Source organism: Coregonus lavaretus (genome assembly GCF_964263955.1).
Source record: "Coregonus lavaretus genome assembly, chromosome: 15".
Lineage (NCBI taxonomy): Eukaryota > Metazoa > Chordata > Actinopteri > Salmoniformes > Salmonidae > Coregonus > Coregonus lavaretus.
In genome coordinates, this window is record NC_140002.1 from 36,479,729 (window position 1) to 36,498,671 (window position 18,943).

At 45.8% G+C, this 18,943-nt stretch overlaps 1 protein-coding gene across 1 annotated transcript in view; it reads left to right on the forward strand.

Annotated features, from left to right (window-relative positions):
• Nucleotides 1-15,950, forward strand: part of LOC311142997 (roundabout homolog 1-like) — a 171,611-nt gene extending 155,661 nt beyond the window's left edge. Inside the window, exons 11-27 of the mRNA XM_084178786.1 lie at nt 808-974; nt 1,144-1,265; nt 2,742-2,976; nt 4,175-4,296; nt 4,552-4,723; nt 5,573-5,770; nt 7,207-7,233; nt 8,323-8,365; nt 8,658-8,812; nt 9,044-9,391; nt 10,263-10,376; nt 10,469-10,853; nt 10,949-11,454; nt 13,355-13,495; nt 13,626-13,916; nt 14,057-14,256; nt 14,402-15,950. Coding sequence (XP_084034912.1) covers nt 808-974; nt 1,144-1,265; nt 2,742-2,976; nt 4,175-4,296; nt 4,552-4,723; nt 5,573-5,770; nt 7,207-7,233; nt 8,323-8,365; nt 8,658-8,812; nt 9,044-9,391; nt 10,263-10,376; nt 10,469-10,853; nt 10,949-11,454; nt 13,355-13,495; nt 13,626-13,916; nt 14,057-14,256; nt 14,402-14,416 — 3,241 coding nt within the window. The 3' untranslated portion in view covers nt 14,417-15,950. The remainder of the gene's footprint in view (nt 1-807; nt 975-1,143; nt 1,266-2,741; nt 2,977-4,174; nt 4,297-4,551; nt 4,724-5,572; nt 5,771-7,206; nt 7,234-8,322; nt 8,366-8,657; nt 8,813-9,043; nt 9,392-10,262; nt 10,377-10,468; nt 10,854-10,948; nt 11,455-13,354; nt 13,496-13,625; nt 13,917-14,056; nt 14,257-14,401) is intronic.
• The last annotated feature ends 2,993 nt before the right edge of the window (nt 15,951-18,943 follow it).

Below are 18,943 nucleotides of genomic sequence, written 5' to 3' on the forward strand. Positions count from 1 at the left end.
GTGTGGACAGGTGTCTTTTATACAGGTAACGAGTTCAAACAGGTGCAGTTAATACAGGTAATGAGTGCAGAACAGGAGGGATTCTTAAAGAAAAACTAACAGGTCTGTGAGAGCTGGAATTCTTACTGGTTGGTAGGTGATCAAATACTTATGTCATGCAATAAAATGCAAATTAATTACTTAAAAATCATACAATGTGATATTCTGGAGTGTACATATGATAAAAATTACAGACCTCTAAATGCTTTGTAAGTAGGAAAACCTGCAAAATCGTCAGTGTATCAAATACTTGTTCTCCCCAATGTAAATGCATCATCACAATTCTATCTCGGAGATCTACAGACAGTTCCTTGGACTTCATGGTATAGTTTCTGCTCTGACATGCACTGTCAACTGTGGGACCTTATATAGACAGGTGTGTTTCTTTCTAAATCATGTCCAAACAATTGAATTAGCCACAGGTGGACTCTAATCAAGTTGTAGTGACATCTCAAGGATGATCAAAGGACATTGGATGCACATGAGCTCAATTTGAAGTGTCATAGCAAAGGGTTTGAATACTTACGTAAATTGATTATTTCTGTAATTCATTTTCAATAAATATGCAAACATTTCTAAAAACATTTTCACTTTGTCAGTATGGGGTATTGTGTGTAGATGGGTGAGAAAACAAATGAATTTAATCAATTTTGAATTCAGGCTGTAACACAACAAAATGTGGAATAAGTCAAGGAGTATGAATCCTGTCTGAAGGCACTGTGTATGCACTGTTGTGAGTGATTGACCATTATTCCTCCCTCTGTGCAGTCACGCGTCGGGGAGTAGCTGGGTGACTCTGGCTGACCACGTGAAGACAGAGACCTTTGTCCTGAAGAACCTCAAGCCAGGTGCAGTCTACCTGTTCTTGGTGAGAGCAGCCAACGCCTACGGCCTCAGTGACCCCAGCCCTATCACTGATGCTGTCAGAACACAAGGTGAGACAACCCTCTCCTCTACCAGCTCTACCTGATGATAGAGTAACATTTATCTGATGACAGAGACACTGAGACTTAGTGGTTCTCATATCCTAACCACATGGCTTGGCTGGGGCAGAGTGAGTGCCTGAGTGAGCTAACCACTTCCTGTCTCTGTGTCCCCATGCAGACACCCCTCCCACAAGCCAAGGAGTGGACCACCGTCAGATCCAGAGGGAGCTAGGGGACGTGGTGGTCAATCTGCACAACCCCACCATCCTCTCCTCCTCCTCCGTCAGGGTGCAGTGGACAGTGAGTAGAGTCCTGGCCCTGGGCCTAACTGGGCCTAACTGGGCCTAACAGGGCCTGGGCTGTCTGCAGATAAAGTCCTGCCAGAAGAGGTTACCCTAGTGTTTGTCTGTGTCAGCTGTTTTAGAATTATTACACCCAGTTTCTTACACTGCTTGTTCTGTTGGTCTCCCTACACCGTGCTGTGCTGGCATGGCTATGCCTAATATTCACAAAAGGCTACACAAATATGATTACATTTATTGAGAAATGATGTTCTTCAGAACACATAGTTGAGTCTGTAGGCATAGACTGTGCTGTATAGCCAGCTGTGTGAAGATGTGGGTAGGATGTGGAACTATTGGCCTAATCAAGACCACCTGTGCTGACAGAGTGAGTTTTGATCCTGGCCTATGATAGAGGACGTTTATACGTTGTGAGACGTTTCTCCCTCTCTCCCCCATGAAGGGCTAAGGGTTAGTTCCATCAGTGATGTATGAGCTGACATCTGCACATGTCAGGGGTGCAGTCCTAAACAGAGCCAGAGTGTTTAGTTGAGCAGGGCCAAAGCCAGGCAACCAGGCAGGGAGAAGGCATCCCCATGGCCAGCATCTGTGGACGTTGGTTGGAGGGTTTTTGACTTTCAGCATACGTGGACAAACAATTATTAATAGGGCCACTGCACAGTACACACGAACATGATACTTAAAAAAATGGGTGATAACACTTTGTTATAGGCCATTGCCAAGTAACAAGTCATGGGCCCAGTCATTCATAAAGTGCTTATGAAGTGCTAGGTTCCTTAGCTGTATCTACGATACCTAACTCTGAGGACAATGTTTCTGTGAGTACTGGTTAGCAGTGTCCTCCTGGCAGTGTCCTAACCAGTCCCAGGCTCTCAGGAAACTGGCGGCTAGTGATGACCTCATGCTGTGGTTTCTCTGAGCTCTGGGAGATGAGAGGGGGTGTAACCTAAGCTCTCCCGTGGGCTCGGGGGACAACATAGCACAGGGCTAAAGACCTCTCCTGGAGGATGTTCTCTGTATATGGTTACCAGCCCAACACACGTAGCAGGAGAGTTATGGTTCATAATTTATATTACTTTTGAATGTGGTGTTTTTCTACATGCGACACACTGGCCAACATCTGCGAGCACTGTTCTACAGTATGTCCTGCTGGTATAATGGCTCTTTGACACTGGCTTCATAGATCCCAGAGGCTTACAATTAAATTGCTTTGGTTGGAACTACAATATTAAAAATCAATGGCCATGGCAACCAATATTTTATAGTTATTTAATAGACTAATTTACAGTTGTGTTCCTTTTTCCAGTGTGGGAAGTAGGGGTGCTACACAAAATGAGTGAACTGGGCCTTTATTACTCCCCCCCCTCGACAGCACCCCCAACCCAAAACATCTTCCCGCGGCCATAACACTTCTTCTAAAATGTATGATGCCAGCTAAGAAATCCTAATATCTATTTCCCTTCTCTGCCACTAGGTGGAGCAGCAGTCTCCGTACATACAGGGTTATAAGGTGATGTACAGGGCGTCTGCTGAGCTGGGCCAGCCAGGGGGGCAGTGGGGCGTGTTCGAGGTGCGGACCCCTGGAGAGGACGGTGCTGTGGTGCCTCAGCTGAAGAAAGGGGTCACCTACGAGTTCAAAGTGCGTCCCTTCTTTGATGAGTTTCAGGGAGCGGACAGCGAGGTTAAGGTGGCCAGGACGCTGGAGGAAGGTAAGAGGCTGGGGTCAGGGGTCAGGGGTCAAGGGCTGCTGTTAGAGAGGGTTGTGATTGGAAGTGTGGACGGAGATGAAAGGTTTCATACAGCCGTTATAGTGTTAGGTTGGATTAGGTTGTTTTGTGAGAGTTTTAGTAGTCTAGGCAAGTTAAAACAAAGACAATGACATTTTACATGTATAAGTAAATGAATGACAATTTTGAGAAACCATAACACATCCCTTACACCATACTGTGCTTACTAATTGTTCCAGAGAAGATGTGTGGACATTACTGAATGGTTGTAGTAATCAACATTGGAGAGGTTTGGGAGTTTCACATTGTTTAAAGCTTATATGTGTGTAGTGACGGTTCCAAAGGGCTCTTACAGTTTGTGTACTCTGTATAGATGAGTGCGTAGCAGCAGCTGTGGAGACAAATTGCGTTGTTAATTGTTATCTGAGTTTATACGTAGAGCCCCAGCGAGCCCGAGACAACAGACATGCCTGCTTTCATTATCTTTAACCAGGAGGTGACTAAGCTCCCGAGGCCAATGCACTACTGATTCAGTTTAATTGCTCTCATCAGGTGACTAGCACCATCACCACAGCACAGGACACAAAGCCTCCAGGCATTACCAAAGCTCCAGCAATGTACCATTCAACACAGCATCAGCTCAGTCAATTCCTGTATTATATTGATGAAAAACTTGCCACATTGACCTGTGGCTTCATGTGGGTTTCATACCCGTAGGCAGATAATTGCAAGAGGATGTAGAGGGATGAGCGAGATAGCATTCCATGCCCCAGCTCGTCAGAGAAAACATTGTTGCACATTTTCAAAAATCTGCTCACCTTACAAATGCTAACAATTATCACAACATGAATACAAATGATTCATTCTAGTTCCATAACTTTACAATTCAAAACATTTTAAGATATTAACCTTGATTTATTCCACAAAATGTTCATTAGCTAGTTATGATCATTCTGTTCAGTAACATTCCTCTTGTTTAGAGCTTACTGTATGTATTCAGAATACTCTAAAACTACTGCATATGTGGCAGGCTGATGCATGTGATTTGAATTGTCACTAAGTGTTCTTTCATGTTCAGTAAGAGACATGGCAGACGCTGAGCATAGCTCAAATGAGAGTGAATGTCTTTGATGTCATCATGATGTCTGTGTGTCTGTCTGACGGTGTATTACTGTCTCAGCCCCCAGTGGAGCCCCCCGGAGCATTACCGTGACGAAGAGCGATGCCAATGGGACCGCCATCCTGGTCACCTGGCAACCACCTTCCGAAGAGGAACAGAACGGAATGGTACAGGAGTACAAGGTAAGATGGAGGGAGGGGAACAAACAGAGAGAGGTATAGAGCAGAACCTCAAGCCTCACACCTTTTCCCTCAAACTTCCTTGGGTGTGTGTGTTTTTAGTTGCTTCAGCAAAGGTGGACCAAGTATTGATGAGGCATTGCCATCTACTGGGCTAATGTTGAAATGTCTTAAAACAGGTATTTTGGCATTTACTGAAAGAACCAAGTCCCACTCTTACTATCATCCTCCCGCCTTCTTATACCCTCTCCTCTCCAGATCTGGTGCCTGGGCAACGAGAGCCGTTACCACATCAACCGGACAGTAGATGGCTCCACCTTCTCCGTGCTGATCCCCAGCCTTGTGCCAGGGATACGCTACAGCGTGGAGGTCGCCGCTAGCAATGCCGCCGGCCCAGGGGTCAAGAGCGATGTCACCTTCTTTCAACTTGGTGAGCTGGTCAACTGTAGTTAACACCTGATAGCCTCCCCTAAATTTAGAGCTTCTAAAAATACATTTCAAACGTTATCTGATCTCAGAACCAGGAAGCGGAGAGGTGATTTCAGTGTTAATCCATTATCTTTGTCACTGTCTACTTCAGGTCAACACCAGTTCATCCTGTCTAAGCTCTTTTCATTTGTAGCCATCGGATAGATGGTCTGTGTGATTTGCATACTGTGTCAGTTCTCACCATGACCAATGTACACATTACAGGGTGTCTATCTCAAGTCCCGACATGAACATGTCCCTGAGTCAGCTCACATTGCTTTTAGTTAGGTATCATCATCATCAAAAATAATTACCATTTAGCTGTCTCCTGCCCTAGTCTCAGTTTCACCATACGTAACAAAAAGCACACACACCACAGACACTCGATTTTCCACCTCTCCTTCTTCTTAGCACATTCCAGCCTTTTCACATGATCCATATCAAGTGTTTAGAGTAACTTCATGGAGCCAATTCATTAAGAAAATGTCACCTTGAGTCAAGTCTCAAACCTTGGCGTCCAGTTCACCTCTTGGCCTATCACTCTAAAGAGGAGCAGAGAATGAGAACATTCTTCATGACAGATTATGTGTCCAGATGTCTTTAGAGATATCTCCTTTCTCCAGCTGACTCTCCTATCTCCTCTCTATAATGTTGTTTTTCATCTCAGACTCCTGCCCTTCAGTTGAACTTTAATGTTTTGAAGGACTGATGTTTGTCCTTCAGGATCAGCCTCACTTTCTATGATGGATATACTATGTACATGTTCTACGTGTCAATCTCCTCTCCTCCTCTTCCTCCCCCTCTCCTCCAGACTCTAAGGGTCAGATGATGGACAGTCCTGAGGACCAGGACACGCTATCTCAGATCTCAGACGTGGTCAAGCAGCCGGCGTTCATAGCGGGCATCGGTGCCACCTGCTGGGTGGTCCTCATGGTGTTCAGTGTGTGGCTTTACCGCCACCGCAAGAAGAGGAGCGGCCTTAGCAGCAGCTACGCCGGTATACGCAAAGGTCTGTAGTAGATGTGGGTTTAGGTGTATATATCGGTGTGTGTATGGGTGACTGTGTGTGTGTGTATTGGTGACTGTTTTTATTTTTTTATTTTTTTTATTTCACCTTTATTTAACCAGGTAAGCCAGTTGCGAACAAGTTCTCATTTACAACTGCGACCTGGCCAAGATAAAGCAAAGCAGTGCGATAAAAACAACAACACAGAGTTACATATGGGGTAAAACAAAACATAACGTCAAAAATACACCAGAAAATATATAGTGTGTGCAAATGTAGTAAGTTATGGAGGTAAGGCAATAAATAGACCATAGTGCAAAATAATTACAATTAGTATTAACACGGGAATGATAGATGTGCAAGTGATGATGTGCAAATGGAGATACTGGGGTGCAAATGAGCAAAATAAATAACAATATGGGGATGAGGTAGTTGGGTGGGCTAATTTCAGATGGGCTGGTAAGGTGCTCTGACAACTGCTAAGGTGCTCTGACAACTGATGCTTAAAGTTAGTGACACTGTGTGTGTGTATGGGTGACTGTGTGTGTGACTGAGAACTTTTTCTTTGATGTCAGTGTCTTTGAAGGTGTTTACAGTATTATACTGCAGTCAGTAGAGTGTCAAAGGTGGATCACACCCAGCTAATATGTTGTTGTGGAGAGATTGGAGGGACAAGAGAAGAGATGCTGATCATGACAGTGATTAGATGAGGAGGGGTGGACGGAGGGAGGGAGGACATTAGGTTGGTGTTGTGGTCATTTGGCTGAATGCTGGTAACCTGAGCTCACTGACACACAGGTTAGACACTGTCCTCTGTGTCACCAGGGTAATTGCATTTATTCACTTCAATCACATTAAGGTGTGTTTTTCTGCAGTAGCCTATAGCGTGACTGGCCTAGTGTCAGTTGCTTTAATCCTCAAAGTAGGGAGCCTGATAACCACATCTCACCCATAAAAGAGGTTTGTTCTAATCTTCTCCCCTGACTCAAAGAACTCAAAGGGTAGTGACGATCAGACGCCTAGCTGGCACATCCCAGATTACGCTGACATTCAAACGGTGACATTTAGGGCTCATTTCCAGGCCAGCGCCTGCCGCCTCTCCCTGGTGAGACACAGTTAGAGTAGGGACTGTCAGCCAGGTATTATGACATGTGTTCTATCACTGTTATCGCCGTCACTCTGACCACAGGTGACCTCCATTACCCACAAGGCCACTTGTTCCTGAAACCACTGCGGTAGTGATTGGTGCGTGCGCGTGCGTGCGTTTGAGTGTGTGTGCGCACATCAATATGTCTGGCGGTTTTTGTGGGGCTTTTTTCACAGGCTTACGAAATGTATATTTTGCAATCAATAAATGACCCCTCTTCTCACTTTCTCTCCCATCTCCTTTTTCTCTCCTTCCCTCCCTCCTCTGTTTGGCCTTGGGTGTGTTCCTGCAGTTCCATCATTCACCTTCACTCCCACGGGTATGTATGAATGTATTCTGCTGTAAACATGTATTTGTGTGCTGAAGGCACAGCTATTTACCCATATGTGTACTGACCTTGAAGCCCCTATGATTCAGAGATGCCTGTACACAAACACAGTTCTCTCCTTATGTACTCTGTTCCTCCCAGCACTCAAGGCCAATCTATTCTCATATACAAACAGCTAATTGACTTAGTGTATAAGTTAGGTGGCCTCACATCCATAAACCAATTATTTAAAAATATATATTTCAGACGGAGGTCAGTACAGGGCTGTGAAGGGATGTTCTGACATTACATTTACACTTGACATTTTAGTCATTTAGCAGACGCTCTTATCCAGAGCGACTTACAGTTAGTGAGCGCATATATTTACATACATGATGTGAATCAGGTGACAGACAGCTCCTAAAGAGGTCATTAGCCCCTCCCTGTCCCATCCTCTTAGATCAGACATAGACAACTGACACACAACAAAGCATAAGGGAAAGGGGGATACCTAGTCAGTTGTACAACTGAATGCATTCAACTGAAATGTGTCTTCCGTATTTAACCCAACCCCTCTGAAACAAAGGCAGACAGTGCTGCTGAGTCACAATGCTTTGTGACGAGTAGAGAGGCATAACCACAGTCCCATGTTCCCACTTGTCCTTAACATACTGACTGTATTGTAGCAGTAGGATAGTGTATCTAATCATGTGGTTGAGGTGACTCACCCTCCAGTGAAGAGGACATGTCTGAATTGAAGGGGGATCGTTCATTGTGAAGTGTGCCTCAGGGTCGAGATATCACGTTTTACACTCTCACACTGATTTTGTTTTTCTGCATGTACATCTCTCAACGCCAAGTGCCCCGTGTGTGGGTTACCTGTGTGTGTGTGTGTGTGTTTGTGTGTGTGTGTGTGTGTTTGTGTGTGTAGAGTATGACTCATGACAGGATGTGTCTATCAGTTGTGAGTCAGACTGAAGAAAGGACAGCTGGATGAGTACAGAATGACAGACAGGTCACACCAACCTGGATTTCCTCTTTCATTTGTCATGCTGGTTTCTTTCTTGTGTTTCTCACATTTGTTCTCTTTCTTTGATTCAGTGGCCTATCAGAGAGGAGGAGAGTCTGTCTGCAGTGCTGGGAGGTAAGGGGCATCATCCCAATGTGTGGTTATATGTGTACACTTTACCAGATAGGCTTTTCCCACTGTCTATATAGCACGTATTATGGTGTTTGAGAAATGCAGGAGGGTAGGTGGTAAAAGCAACAACAGTATATTCCCTACTCTAACCACCAGAGGGAGTTCTCTCCCTGTCTAATAACTGACGAAGGACAGAAACTCCCATACACATCCCTGACTGAAACCCAGTTTACTTGACTTGGAGTAAAAGCTTGTTCTGTGTGATAATGGTTTTGGTTGTGTGGTTCTGGTTCAGACCTGGGCTGCTGAACATGGGGGAGAGTGTGAACCAGCCGTGGCTGGCAGACTCCTGGCCGAACGCCTGTGCCAACCACAAAGACTGCAACATCAATTGCTGCAACAGTGGCAACGGCACCAGCGACAGCAACATGACCACCTACAGCCGCCCAGGTCAGTAACGCTACAGACCTCTTCTGGTGATAGTGGTCAGGTGCCAGTAGTGGAACATATGGTATATAGAGATATAATGCAAATCAAATGAGCAATGGAAAATTAAACATGGCTTCAACATAAAACATGATAATTAATGGTGTTATGTATAGGACTTGACTTCCTGTGTGAAGGGTTAATGAAGGGGTAAAGTGTTACTAGACCTAACCCCATGTGGTCTCCTCTCCATAGCCGACTGCATCGCCAACTATGGCAGCCAGCTGGAGAAGCAGCAGGGGGGTCTACTGGGGCCTGAGCAGGCTGTGTACAGCGACGTGGACCTCTCCAACAAACTTAACGAGCTCAAGACTTTCAACAACCCCAGCCTGTGCTACATGGGCCCAGGGGGAGGGCCGCCCACCCCCTACGAGCCCACCCCCTACGCCACCACCCAGCTTATCCAGTCCAGCATCCTGAACAAGGCTGCAGCAGCTGGGGCCGGAGCCCCTGACATACGCTGTTGGAACCAGCCCCCCTCCCAGCTGCAGAAATCACAGATGCAGTATAACATCATGGAGCAGAACAACAGGCTTAATAAAGGTGAGAGGATTGGAGACTTACAGTAGCAGTGGTTGGAGGGAGGGTATTTCAGAAGTTAATTATGTTTTACTTTATTTGTTTTACTCTGTGTAGTCAACATCAGGGGCTCAAGGAACTTTTTCATGGGGGGGGGGGCTGAAGTGGGGACCAAGAACCATTAATGTGAAATTATAATGAACATAGGGAAGATATTCAAGTTAGATACATGTTCAGTGGTAACTCCCTTCTCCAAGGATTTTTTCCCCCTCCAAGGAATTCTATGAAAGATTAAGCTGATTTACAGCATTTCTAATTTAAAAGCCCTAAAATGCTATTTGGAGAACAGCAAAAACAAGCAAAAATGACTCCAGCGTTATCACCTCGGCTGCTGTAGCTTCATTAACCTCAGTCGATAAGGGACATACACAACATTCTACAAAAACATGACATATAGCAATTAGCTGCTACACACTAGCTCAGCCCAGTTTCCTGTCAAGTCAAACAGCAGTTACGAAGCCATCTTTCACCTCTGCACTTTGTCAACTGAGAGAGAAGTTGAACTGTTCACTGCATCTGGTCAATCTGCTCTCCATAGTCCTAAAGCCAGCCAGCCAAGCAAAGTCTTCGCGCCTGCTCCAAACCTCTAATACCGCTAAACAGCCTGCCCGCTGCCTCTGAGCCATCTGCAAGGTCCTAAAGCCAGCCCAATTCTGCTTGACTGCCAGAACAAACGCACCAACCTTTCCTTTCCAATCTGAGCCAGACTGACAGCACTCTGACTAAATGAGAATGGGGGGATGCCACCCCATGACCCCCCTTTGGCAACGCCCCTGGTCAACATATCTGTTTAACTCAGGCTGTCTCTTTCTCTCTGTCGCTGCTGTGTCTTCAGACCACTATAGAGGAGATGGGCCCCTGCAAGGCACCATCCCCTATAACCAGGCCCATGAACACAGCACAGGAGGCTCCCACCACAGCTCTGACAGGGGCAGCAACAGTACCTCTGGTGAGAGACTGAGCACTCTGATTATAGCAATAGGACAAATAAGTATTTTGTTCTGCAGTATGTTCGAATAGTTTTTTCTATTGTCTCTGCAGGGAGCCAAAGTCATAAGAAGGGAACTCGCACCCCCAAACTACCCAAAACTAACACAGTGAACTGGGGTGAACCTCTGCCCCCTCCCCCTGCCAACCCCCCACCAAGCCGGAGCTGTGATGAGTATACCCTGCACATGGAAAAAAGCTTTAACCCAGATGCCCCATGCCCAATGCTTACCTCACGGATGTACCTGCATCCGGATGAGATGGAGGAGGAAGAGCAGGAGGCGGACGAGGGTATGGATAGGTGTCCCACTCCCCCTGTCAGAGGGGCAGCCTCTTCCCCTGCGGGTATGTCCTACAGTCACCACTCTACAGCCACTCTCACCCCCTCACCCCAAGGAGACCAGCACAACAGCCTACACAACGGAACAGACCACCACAGGTAACTATGAGCCCAACTCACACTGCATCTCACTCATCCCAGCTACAACTGTTTATTGATCCATGCTTTGATCCTTTCCCTTTTTCCCTTCTTAGACAACACGCAGCCAGCCCACCCCCTCCCCCGCGCCCCCTCTCCCCTCCACACACCTACGGCTACATCTCCAGCCCCCTGGCACTGGATACTGATGGGCAGGAGGAAGAGGAGGAGGAGGATGAAGAAGAAGAAGAGGCAGCGGATGAGACGGATGCGGAGATGGCCCAGGGTCACTACCACCAGCACCAAAATAACCCCCAGCCCCACCAGAAACAGCCCCACCACCAGCACCACCCTCCCCCACGCAGGCTGCACCTCCGGGGGCTGGAGCAGACGCCGGCCTCCAGCACTGGGGACCTGGAGAGCTCCGTGACGGGCTCCATGATCAACGGCTGGGGCTCGGCCTCCGAGGAGGACAACGGCTCGTCAGGACGCTCCAGTGCCATCAGCTCCTCAGACGGATCCTTCTTCACAGATGCAGACTTCGCCCAGGCTGTGGCAAACACTGGGGACTACACAGCAGGCCTACGCATGGCCAGGTTCCCAGAGGACACAGGGCCAGCAGGTGAGGAGGAAAGGGAAGGGTCAGAAGAAAAATACTAGATATACAGTTGAAGTCGGAAGTTTACATACACTTAGGTTGGAGTCATTAAAACTCGTTTTTCAACCACTCCACAAATTTCTTGTTAACAAACTATAGTTTTGGCAAGTCGGTTAGGACATCTACTTTGTGCATGACACAAGTAATTTTTCCAACAATTGTTTACAGACAGATTATTTCACTTACAATTCACTGTATCACAATTCCAGTGGGTCAGAGATTTACATACACTAAGTTGACTGTGCCTTTAAACAGCTTGGAAAATTCCAGAAAATGATGTCATGGCTTTAGAAGCTTCTGATAGGCTAATTGACATAATTTGAGTCAATTGGAGGTGTACCTGTGGATGTATTTCAAGGCCTACCCAGTGCCTCTTTGCTTGACATCATGGGAAAATCAAAATAATTCAGCCAAGACCTCAGAAAAAAAATTGTAGACCTCCACAAGTCTGGTTCATCCTTGGGAGCTATTTCCAAATGCCTGAAGGTACCATGTTCATCTGTACAAACAATAGTACGCAAGTATAAACACCATGGGACCACGCAGCCGTCATACCGCTCAGGAAGAAGACGCGTTCGGTCTCCTAGAGATGAACGTACTTTGGTGCAAAAAGTGCAAATCAATCAACAGCAAAGGACCTTGTGAAGATGCTGGAGGAAACAAGTACAAAAGTATCTATATCCACAGTAAAACTAGTCCTATATCGACATAACCTGAAAGGCCGCTCAGCAAGGAAGATGCCATTGCTCCAAAACCGCCATAAAAAAGCCAGACTACGGTTTACAACTGCACATGGGGACAAAGATCGTACTTTTTTGAGGAATGTCCTCTGGTCTGATGAAACAAAAATAGAACTGTTTGGCCATAATGTGGCCATAATGTGGTCCTCTGTGGCTCAATTGGTAGAGCATGGCACTTGTAACGCCAGGGTAGTGGGTTCGATCCGCGGGACCACCCATACGTATAAATGTATGCACACATGACTTTAAGTTGCTTTGGGTGAAAGCGTCTGCTAAATGGCATATTAATAATTAATATTAATATTAATAATGACCATCGTTATGTTTGGAGGAAAAAAGGGGGATACTTGCAAGCCGAAGAACACCATCCCAACCGTGAAGCACGGGGTGGCAGCATCATGCTGTGGGGGTGCTTTGCTGCAGGAGGGACTGGTGCACTTCAAAAAAATTGATGGAATCATGAGGAAGGAAAATGATGTGGATATATTGAAGCAACATCTCAAGACATCAGTCAGGAAGTTAAAGCTTGGTCGCAAATGGGTCTTCCAAATGGACAATGACCCCAAGCATACTTCCAAAGTTGTGGCAAAATGGCTTAAGGACAATAAAGTCAAGGTACTGGAGTGGCCATCACAAAGCCCTGACCTCAATCCTATAGAAAAGTTGTGGGCAGATTTGAAAAAGCGTGTGCGAGCAAGGAGGCCTACAAACCTGACTCAGTTACACCAGCTCTGTCAGGAGGAATGGGCCAAAATACACCCAACTTATTGTGGGAAGCTTGTGGAAGGCTATCCGAAACGTTTGACCCAAGTTAAACAATTTAAAGGCAATGCTACCTAATACTAATTGAGTGTATGTAAACTTCTGACCCACTGGGAATGTGATGAAAGAAATAAAAGCTGAAATAAATCATTCTCTCTACTATTATTCTGACATTTCACATTCTTAAAATAAAGTGGTGATCCTAACTGACCTAAAACAGGGAATTTTTACTAGGATTAAATGTCAGGAATTGTGAAAAACTGAGTTTAAAAGTATTTGGCTAAGGTGTATGTAATCTTCCGACTTCAACTCTACCTTCTTATATAAACATCCATGTACTGAATGTTTGTATGTTCCCTCAGGGCGAAGGCACCATCGTCCCAGCAGCCCCCTGTCCACAGACAGCAACATGAGCTCTGCAGTGATGCAGAAGAGACCGCCCAAGAGGCACAAGCAGCACCAGGCCCAGGCTGGCCACCAGCAGAGGAACGACTTCACTGATGGTAAGGGACTGGGTCTGAGACACGGGTCACTTCACGGAACGGCTCTCACATTGACTTCTCTCAGCTGTACCATACAAATTCCTTGGTAAATAAAGTCTGAAGTTCCATTTCTGTGTTCTTCTCTCCTCAGACTCCTGTATGCCCTTGAAGTCTCCTAGTCACATGTCGCGGTGTGGCTATGAGGTGAGGGGGGCCACGCTCCCTAGGATTGGCTCTGGGGAGGGTCGGGGCCGGAGAGGGAGTGCAGGGGGCCAGAGGACCAGAGAGGGCTCTGTGGAGAGACGGGAAGCCCAGGACAAGAACAGGACTCCACAGGGAGGCCAGAGGACCAGAGAGGGCTCTGTGGAGAGACTGGAGGCCCAGGACAAGAACAGGACTCCACAGGGAGGCAAGGGGAGCAGCAAAGCCCGTCAACACCCAGGTACTTACTGCAATGTAGTCTACTTCCAATGTGGTTTGTGTATTGGAACAAAGTAGCGCAAATATGAGCTTTATAACTTTATGCTTTTATGTGGTTCCTACATGTCAAAATAAATCCCCTTGAATCCCTCTCTGTCCCAGGTTCTGAAGACATCCTCCCGTACAGCAGGCCCTCGTTCCCCTCGGTGCAGGGCCAGAGCCAGGCTCAGAGCTCCTCCAGCTCCATGTCCTCCCGGGGCTCAGGGGGCCGGAGGAGAGATGGGGCCCCCGGGGCCCGTAGGAACCCCACAGACACGCTGCCCAGCATCGCAGGCTTCCAGACCCAGGAAGAGGAACTAGAGGTGAGAACAAGATACTCATAAAAGTGTTAGTTTACTCTTTTCCATTAGTTGAAATTCTATGCCCAAAATCTAGTATGTCTATGAGCTTATTTTGATGGCCATTATTCGAGGGGTTGCATTATAAACTTGTGTCTTGTGTCCGCAGCTGCTGGAGAGCTGAGGATCGTGGGAAGAGGACAGGAAACCCCCACAATGCCCTCACAGGAAGGCTTGAATCTGACATCAGTGACTATTATGTAAATTACTTTTCTTATCATACAGAAGAAGGAAAAAAAACAGAACAATACTTAATATTAGTTTTTCTTTTTACAATTTCTCATTTGATGCCATTTTGGAGGGAAAAAGAAAGTGAGAGAAAAAAGGTGCGATCACGGTTCAGTTTGTGCACTCACTGGTATGAAGCATTATTAGATCATTGTTTACTTGAGTTGTTGGTTGAGAACTGGCTTCCGCCAGACTCTGTGGTGAGCTAGTGCCTAATATGAAAGTACATGCACATTAGATAACTGTTGTATACAGATACCTTGTCTAGGACCACCTGCTGTGTGGTACCTCAGACTGGTCTTGGCATGTCTGTTGCGCCTGTTATATTACTGTAATTAATATTTGGACTTCACCATCCATCTTGTAAATTGTTCGGTCATTTTGCTGAACAAATTTGCTACAATGGGATTTTTACATTTCTTTTTAATGTATTTTTGTAATGCACTGTTATTGTTTTGTTATTGATGTTGGTCTTGTCAATTTGCGTTATTTGTTCTACTTTGGTTTCAAAAGCACAATCACTTAACTTTATTTTAAACCATTGTTATCTATGACGTTCCGTCTTAAAAGAGGAACAATGATAAAAAATAATGTTGTTAATCGTTTTCTGTATACGATTGAACTAGTGTTATGTGTCTTAATATTCTGTTTATGTTAAGGATTGGGATGGAAACGAGAATCCCCTGTCTAGCTTAGGTTTAATTGAAACCAGAGTGATCATTTGGACTGAAGGGGACATTGCCCAAAGCAGTGACCACATTCATCCATTTATTATGACACAAACTACTGTGTTGGTCGGACTATACCCTCATGTCTACAAATGCACTTATGAGGAAGTGAGAGAGACAGGAGACAAGCTGAGGGACACATTGTACCAATAGAGAAGGGTGAGGAAGCCCCATTTCTCTTACTAGTAGTCTCATTTCCAGATAAGTTAAGGGTGGAAATGTTGATGGATCCATCCTGGAAAATGGACTTATCCATGCCTGATGATGGGTAGCATTTTCTCCATAAGCAACCAGCACACAGTGACACATCCACCATTGTTTCCCAACAAGACAGGGTTGAAGGAAGTGAAATTAATACTGACCCAAAAAAAGGACTGGTGACGAAATACTGGGACTTGAAAATCCTGCAGCTTGGAGATGGAACAGCATGTTGTTGTTGGGTTTAGCTCCGTTATGGCTACATCTAGGCCAAGCTTTGAGGCCATTTCTTTACTTCCTACACATGTACAAAATATGTGAAACGATGTTCGCTGAGGACACCTGACATTTGTTTGGAGTTTGCCATGTTTAAAAGAATTACACAACTATGTTCATGATGTCAGCCATGATATTTCATTTCATTACTGAGTATGTTATAAATGAGATGAAAAAAAACATTGTCATTTTACCACATTATTTATTATTAAAATGTCTTCAAATGCCACTGTCCCTTTTGAGATCTCTTCTTATTTTGGGTGGTTCCATCTTTGTTCACTTGTTAGGTTAAAGCCTTATTCCTCTAGCATTGCACCAGTCAATAGAGCCTAACACAAGGTTGAAGTAAAGAAGGAAGTTGGGAGATGGCGAGGAAGAGGGAAAGCCACCCAAAAGCCTGTTCTTTATGGGAATGTGATGAGACACGCTGTTTAATTAACCTCACTCATGAACCCTCGTGGTTAATTAACAGAGCAGCTGTGTGCTGTCAAAAGGAAAGAGACGCTCTGGAGCCTAGCACAGGTGTGGCTCTCGGTGTGTGTGTCACATGTATGTATGTATGTGTGTGTGTGTGTGTGTGTGTGTGTGTGTGTGTGTGTGTGTGTGTGTGTGTGTGTAGTGGGGGATGGATGGCATTCAAAACTACAGCTACAAGCGGCAGTCAAAATCCTTTCTTTGTCCTCCTCTGAGAGCAAGATTGTGATGTAGAGAAATAAGCTGTCAATCAGCTACCCACATACAGACTCCTCCAGAAAGAGTGTAATGTGTTCCTATTGTTTAACTGTAAGTACATCTCTGCATAATCAGCGAGAGCAGAGCAGGAGACAGATGCTGAGCTGCTGGAAGTCCTATAACTGATGGAACTACACAATTGTATTCCATGATAGATGGGACAGATTGCTGTTATAGCTGAAACTTCTTTCGCCATCAGAGTGGAATGAAGTGTCCCGGCAGCTGTACAGGGCTGTCTGTAAAGGCTAGCTACCTATACATTGATATCCATAGCCCCAGTTACCGCAGTGCTAACCCGTACCATAAAGGGTCAACACAATTAACCCAGCAAAACCATCCTGTAGCCTCTGCTGCTGCTTCTAGCCCACTATATCTGCCCCCCCACCCCCTCCCCACACTCTAATTCCCTGTGGTTCACCAGTAGGACCTGCTGAGGGAGTCAAACTCATGCATTTCTATCCTTTTTGCGCTCTCCATTAATTAGGTCATCATCTATATTTCCCCTGTACCATTCAGTTGTCTGTGGGAAAGGATGACTCAGATTTACTGCTTTAAGTTAACGGTAAAGTGTCTGAGGAGAGGCCTTATGACAGTTATGTGTGAGTTATTTAGCCTAATCTGGTGGGCTCCACTTAAATTCAATATTGCAAATTTATCCAGATATATTACAGTAACTGAGTTTAAGGGTTAAAATTTAACATGCACGCGCACACACACGCACGTAAGCATTCTCGCGCACGAACGCACGCACGCACACACACATACACACACTCCCCTGGCTATCAGAGTAGTGTGCAGGCTTTGATGATGGATCACAGTCGAGGCGAGACATGCTTTTCCTGTCAGCATCAGAAAATAAACAGAGTCTATCGATCTTCATTATGCCCGTGTGGACAGCCTCTGAGGCCGCTACCCAGGAAGAGGGGCATTACTGGTAATGGAGTCTTTAGAGCAGTCCTGGGAGACTGGGACTGCTGGCTGGCTTCCATAGGCCTCAAACTACACTGAAATGGTTGCATTTATAGAGAGGAGAGACCACTTTAAGAACTTACAGTCAATTTCAATGGGCGAACCCACAAACGCAGAGCACTGCTTAAATGTGGACAGACGAGGTCTTGAATGTGATGAATACTGCTTGATTTTCTGTCCCTCTGGGTTTCAGTTCTCGCTGATCACAGCTAGTCTAATGCCAGGGTTGGAAATGCAATTTGGTCAAATATTGAAATCAATAGCTTCTCATTTGCCACAGTAAGCTGAATAAGGATTGCTTTCAATCTGCCATTTCTCAAGTATTAAAGTCACTGTTCTGGGTCATGATTGAAGTGGTCAGTCGTCCATCAGTATGTTTCTCCACATCGATCTCCCTGGTACTCCAGCAGGCAGGCCTACCACAGTGCAGCAGCACTCAGAGCAGCTCACAGCACTTCTCAGTGGGGGGGCAGAGAGAGAGAGAGAGAGAGAGAGAGAGAGGAGAGAGAGAGACAGGGAGAGACAGGGAGAGACAGGGAGAGGGAGAGAGAGAGCGAGAGAGAGAGAGAGAGAGAGAGAGAGAGAGAGAGAGAGAGAGAGAGAGAGAGCGAGAGAGAGAGAGCGAGAGCGAGAGAGGGAGAGAGAGAGAGAGATAGAGAGAGAGAGAGACAGAGAGAGAGAGAGAGAGAGAGAGAGAGAGAGAGAGAGAGAGAGAGAGAGAGATTGAGAGAGAGAGACAGGGAGAGACAGGGAGAGGGAGAGAGGGTAATCCCCTGCCACTTCCTCCCCTGTTCTGCCCATGCAATTAAACCCACGCATCAGGATTAGACTGCCCCCCTGCCTGCCTCCCCCGTTTTTTCCCCTTCCATCCTTTTCCCTCATCCCCGTCCTCCCCCCTTCCCTCCACGCTGAGTCAATTAAACAATGACAAGAGGGATTTAATGCCCCTCTCTGCAGGCTCCTTCTCTCTCTAAGTCGTACCTCAATCAAACACCAGAGGAAGAGGAAATGGCTCTTAATTGTTGCCTGAATTTCTGTTCTAAACGGTTTCCATGAAATTAAGCCACACCCGCTCATCAAGACTGGCATTTACAGGCAAACGTCAGTTTAGATTTATTTATGATTTCACTTTGGTTTCCCCCTTTGATCATTCACACACAGCCATTACATTGCCAAAATGTGTTAATAAAATGTAAATTAGTATTCCTGTTAACTTCCTAGTGTCGATTGACCCACTATTGTGTTAATCTAAGTAACATAGTAAGACAATCCCCATCAAAATCCATCAGTTTAAGATAGAGATATCTGTTTTTTTGCAATTCCCCACATCCGCCTATGTTGCACTTTCGCATCTGCGGTGAAAGGTGGCAGAGCTAGAAAGGTGTCTGTCAGACCATGAGACAACCCAAAAATCGGTCTTCTCACAAAAATGTCTGTAGTGTCCGAACGGTTTGACCTACAAACTATGACCATTCTATGGAAAGGGGAGACTCTCACGAACACAATGGTGGTCTCCGTTT